At 36.2% G+C, this 6,075-nt stretch overlaps 1 protein-coding gene across 1 annotated transcript in view; it reads right to left on the bottom strand.

Annotated features, from left to right (window-relative positions):
• Positions 1-1,677: 1,677 nt before the first annotated feature.
• The window catches only part of LOC133466730 (HMG box transcription factor BBX), a 208,161-nt gene continuing 203,763 nt past the window's right edge, over positions 1,678-6,075 (bottom strand). The window contains exon 17 of the mRNA XM_061750676.1: positions 1,678-3,073. Coding sequence (XP_061606660.1) covers positions 2,998-3,073 — 76 coding nt within the window. The 3' untranslated portion in view covers positions 1,678-2,997. The remainder of the gene's footprint in view (positions 3,074-6,075) is intronic.

Genomic DNA, 6,075 nt, shown 5'->3' with positions numbered 1-6,075 from the left:
ACTGATTCGTGCCATTTTTTGGCTGTGCTGGCCGGCTGTGTATTTTCCTTGATCATGATGATTTCTTATTTTGCTGGTGTTCCTGATATATTCATTCCTGTGCAACAGGTTTATACTGCATGGGAACTGTCCAGTTTGTTTTTCCCTGTCGGTTTATAAAATAAAAAATGTGTCCAGATATCTTCTTTAAAAAATGTTTGGAACATCCTTAACTTTTAGTTGTGGTCTCGTATGTGACGAATAACGTCAGTTAGATGAGAACAGAGCTCCAACGCTCTGGATAAGATTATTATTGAAACCCAACATAGACAGACCACAAGAATATGTCGCGGTGCAAATAATCTTTAACAACAAATGTCTTCATGCTATAATACGAGGGGCAGTCAAAAAGTAATTAGCTGAATTTTATTTAACCTACAAATGATTGAGCATTTTCTCTGAAATTGTCACGGTTTGTAGTATAAATACTTGTTTGAAGGTTTATTAAAAAAAAAAAAAAAAAGTTTTGTTTAATCCTGTCTTCCTTCTGTCAACCATTTTAGAAATTATGTCATTGTTGGATGCCTGTCGGAAGCAGAGAGTTGTGACTGAATTTCTTGTTTTGGAAAGGCAACCATCACTAAACATTTTCAAAAGGTTGTAAAATGTGAATGGGGTTAGATTTATGTCATCAATGATGACACATGATGGTGATGTCCTCAAAGGTGACACTACAATCTTCTCTGATCAGTGCCTCAACCATAGCACTATTGCCAGGATTAACTGCTAAAAATGATCTGCCGCTCCTTTGCTTGTCACGGAGGTCACTCAAATCAGGCTCTTGTTCTTCACATTTGATCCAGGGAATCCACTTTTTGACTGCCCTGTAGCCTATTGAAGCATTCCCATAAACAATTTGCAACCTTTTTTAAATGTAGTGGTTAACTTTCCAAATCAAGAAATTCAATCACAGCTCTCTGCTTCTGACAGACATCAAACAATAATGTAATTTCCAAAATGGCTGACAGGAAGAGAACAAGCTTAAACTAAACTTAAAAAAATAATAAAAATAATAATAAACCTTCAAACATGTATTTAAACTATAAACCATGAAAATTTTCGAAAACAAATCAGTTATTAGTAGGTTAAATTAAATTGAGCTCATTACTTTTTGACTGCCCCACGTAGATTATGGTCTGCCACTGCATCGATGCACAATTGTTCATGTTCATGTATCGCGATGATGTGTATGATTATTTTTGACACCCCTACAGGGAAGGAGTGAGACTTTCATTGTAAATGGAGTAGACTTATATAGCGCTTTAAACTACACCATCACAGTGCCAAAAGTGCTTTCCAGAGGCTCACATTCACCCATTCATACACCAATGGACGGCTGGTACCATGCAAGGCGATGCCAGGCCAACTGGGAGCAAATTAGGGTTCAGTGCCTTGGCCAAGGACACTTCAACAGCAGACAGTCAGAGCTGAAATTCAAAATTTTCAACCCTTCGGTCTCTGGACGACCTGCCCTACCAACTGAACCACAGCCGTTCAGTTCAGTTTGTTCAGTCAACTGTTTATATTGAAGATGTTCATGTCAGGTCACCTTAATAAAATGTATTTCACGTGTAAATCTGGCTATCTGACATCTTGTATGTGATTTCACATTGAGAAAAGCAAGAAACTCTTTACGCATGTGTAATAGATGGCATTTTAATAGGTCTTCAGCAAGCAAATAGTTGTGTCAGCAGAAAATGTAAATAGACTAATAATTACATCAGCAGTGTTATGACATGAGCTGTAAGCTAGTGTACAAAAAAGAGACAACGGGCTAAGAGAATTCTCACCAAACAGGTTAAATAAGGCATGGCTGCATTTATCAATTGCTCTTAAGAAACAGTCAGGATGAGAACCAATTAAGTAGATGAGACTAAATGTTTTAAATGTTAAGAGGTAAATATCTGGTATAACCTATTCCTTCATATATATATGAAAAACAAAGCCACGATATACATTCCAGTAAAGTGTTTATAGTCTAACATATGACCATTCACTGTATGACTGATGTGTATTCATTCGTCACATATCGAATGTTTTTAGTTTACAAAACCCTATAAAAACAACAACAATAAATACATTTAAACTCATATGAACCACCCTGAACCAACTTGTACTGCAAAGGAAAACATTCAAATGGGAAAAGCTCTAATGAAGGTACATATTACACAATGAGTCTGGTGGACTCAACTCCTTACATCTTTGCCACAGGTGTCAAACTCAAGGCCCGGGGGCCAGATCCAGTCCGCCACATCATTTTATGTGGCCCGCAAAAGCAAAGCATGTGTGTCAACTACCATGATTCTTGCTGAAATCTGTTGCAAATTTTTGTATAATATTCATATGTAATTAATAGTAATGAACTATTGTAAGCACAACCTCATAACCCCTTTTACAGTTACTTGAACAATAGTTGAACAAACCATTATCCTTGACTTCTCATTTCAAAACTAGTTATCCATCAATCTGTTGTCTGTGTGTAATAATATGGTGAGGCTATTAAACATTGATATGGTTTTACAATCATAATGGCCCTCTGAGGAAAACCGTATCTACAATCTGGCCCGCGACAAAAATGAGTTTGACACCCTTGATCTTTGCTGAGCTCTGCAGCATTCTCACTGCAAGACCAAATTTGATACCTTCATAGCTTACAGTATAATCAACACTGAATTAGAAAAATATTACATTCAAAACAACAGTACTAACACAAAAGGGTTATCTAGTAATTAATGTCATTAATAGGAACTCTGACTTAATAGAACTGTGTTAATAGACAGCAGTTTATGGCTATTTTCTGGAAGTCAACTTATTTTTCAAAACAAGTAGGTAAATACATCATTTCTATGGGGTAGGGAAAAGTATATACTTGGGGGTAGGTAAAAGTATATACTTGCTTCAAAGATAATTATTAATTTTGGTTTTATTGATAATGTGCAAATATTATACTGAAAGGAGTCAGTGGTGCCCTTTTTTTGAAATCCCATTCGTATTGGACACTGTTGTGCTGACAGTTACCTGATGATTTATACACCTAGAAAAAAAAAACGTGCAACTGTTAGACTTGCTAAAAAATAAAAATAAAACATAAAAAATAAAATAAAATAAATTGGAATATTCCCTTTCCTTTTCTTTGGCAATTTATTATCTATTTTTGCATGAGACATTTTGTCTATGCAAAGGACTGACTGATGACAAATGACTTGACTGTGTAAATGCATTACAAATTTAACTTCCATATTTTAAAAAATATAGAGTCAAATTGAATGGCTTTATTTGTCAAAACGGAATTTAAAAAACAGACAAATTACGATGAACCCATTCACCCATTGGAAATTGCGATATTATGGGCTGCAGATATGGTGCTTGCTCATTACAGTCTTGGGCTGACATGAATAATATATAACCATGTAAGAATACCTGATTTAGGAGAAAATCCCCAATAATCTTCATTTTTTCCAAGACATTTTCTATTCATCAAACTTCCAAAAGCACGACACATATTTCCAAAGAGGTGAAAAACTCAAGTGTCAAAGACTTCAGGGGAAAAGACAAGCTCATTTTTGTAGACGTATTTTCTATGCCTGACTGCTAAGCAACGAAACATGCATACCTTTATTATCACCGAGATTCACCGTTTGTATCCTAATTAAATACAGTTGACCTTGGAAAAATAAGTTCCTAACAAATAACTATACTCTATTAGTTAATACTACAATAAAAAAAGTGTGCATGTGCCTGAATAAAAAAAAAAACGTGATCAATTAAATATCATTCTAAAAATCTTAGCAAAAAGTCTCGTAGGCAAGTGAGGAAATTAGCTGTGAATTCTCTGAGGTTGTAACAACTGTTGGCAAGCCAACAATTCAACACTTAGTTGCATTTCTAGATTTGTCTCAGCTTCAGTTGATATAATGTACAGAACCTTTCCAAAAAAATCTGAAAATCATGGAGAAGTTTATTTCCTTAATTCCATTCCAAAAGTTAAACTTTCATAGATTATAAATTCAGGGCTCACTATTTAAACAATTTCAAGTATTTATTTGTTTATTTTTACGTAATTTGGGCTTCCAGCTCCTAAAACCCACAAAATCAGGAATTGAAAAAATTAGAATACTGTGAAGAAATCAGCCCAAATTTTTCAGGCCATAAATGTTTTAAACTGTCACACAATAATCATCTACTAAACTCAAAGCACCTGCACAGGTTTCCCCGGGTGTCATTAAATTGCTTCAGTTTGGTTCAATTGTCTCAGTTGTGTTCAATATGGGGAAGACTGCAGACTTGACAACAGGCCAGAAGACCATCATTGATACCCTCCATAGGATGGGTAAGCTACAAAAGTTCATAGCTAAGGAGGCTGGCTGTTCACAGAGTGCAGTGTCCAAGCATATCAATGAAAAGTCTAGTGGAAGGACAAAATGTGGCAGGAGAAGATTCACCAGTAAAAGAAATGACCGTATCAAACAGAGAAGATTCAAGAATCTAGCAGAGATCCAGAAAGAGTGGAATGAAGCGGGAGTCACAGCTTCAAAAAACACCCAATTCAGATGTATCCGGGAGATGGGCTACAACTGTCGGGTTCCTCGGGTCAAGCTACTTCTGAGCCTGAGCCAACGTAGGAAGAGTCTCAACTGGGCCAAGGAGAAGAAGGACTGGACTGTTGGTCAGTGGTCCGAGGTCCTCTTTTCCGATGAAAGTAAGGTGTGCCTTTCTTTCGGGAATCAAGGTCCAAGCGTTTGGAGGAAGACGGATGAAGAACAGAACCCAAATTGCTTGAGGTCCAGTGTGAAATATCCACACTCAGTCATGATTTGGGGTGCAATGTCCAGAGCAGGTGTTGGTAAACTCTGCTTTCTTAAATCCAAGGTCACTGCAACAGTCTACCAGAATGTTTTAGAGGACTTAATGATTCCTTCTGCTGAGGATCTGTATGGAGATGCAGATTTCATCAGGACCAGGCCCATGCTCATACCGCCAGAAGCACCAAAATCTGGTTTGATGCCCATGCCATCACAGTACTTGACTGGCCAGCCAACAAACCACATTGAGAATCTAAGGAGTATTATCAAGAGGAAAATGAGTGGCACCAGACCCAAAAACAAAGAAGAACTGACAGCACGCATCAAGGAAATTTGGGCTTCCATAACTCCCAGGCAATGCCACAGACTGATTGCCTCAATGCCGTGGCGCTAAGGGATTCCCAACCAAGTATTGATGATTAACAAATCGTTTTGAAAGTACCATATTTTGATTGATTTACTGTGACCCTAATTTATCTTTTTTTTCTACAAAATCTGACAAGTAAATGATAATTTCTTTACAGTATTCAATTCTTTGGAATTCATGATTTCATGGGTTTTATGAGCTGGAAGGCAAAATTATGTATAAAGAAACAAATAAATACTTGAAATTGTTTAAATTGTGGGCCCTGAATCTATAATCTATGAAAGTTTAACTTTTTGAATGGAATTATGGAAATAAATAAACTTTTCCATTATATAATTTTTTTTTGGAAAGGGTCTATTATACATGTTCAATATGTTAGGACAGAATGTAATGATGAATCATGGTAGGGACAGAAAACGAGACAAAAGTAAACAAAAAATATAAATAAAATTATTGTCTACATACTGTGTAGACCATTATGTCTATAGACAGAAATAAATATGAGCATCAATCATATTAAACTTTTTATCTAATAGATTTGATTTTAAAGTGTACGGGTCATTTTCATATAATTTGATCAATAATGGTGAAGACGCATCTAATTTAGCAATTTTTGAATGGTACGTTGGTTTTATATGGGTAAATGTCTCCCATGCTGAAACAACCACACTTATAGAGTCCTACTTTAAAAAACATTATTGATGATTTAGGCATTCTCAGTAAAGGCAACCCTTACTGACAGAGCAAATGGTGGTGGCCCACTGAAATACAATTGTTGCATCACGGTAAAGACAAACATGCATTCATTCATTTTCCATATCACTTATCCTCACTAGGGTCGCGGGCGTGCTGGAACCTATCCCAGCT

The sequence above is a fragment of the Phyllopteryx taeniolatus genome, chromosome 17, assembly GCF_024500385.1.
Source record: "Phyllopteryx taeniolatus isolate TA_2022b chromosome 17, UOR_Ptae_1.2, whole genome shotgun sequence".
NCBI lineage: Eukaryota > Metazoa > Chordata > Actinopteri > Syngnathiformes > Syngnathidae > Phyllopteryx > Phyllopteryx taeniolatus.
The sequence above is the reverse complement of the archived record's forward strand: the minus strand, read 5'-3'. Positions and strand labels throughout refer to the sequence as shown.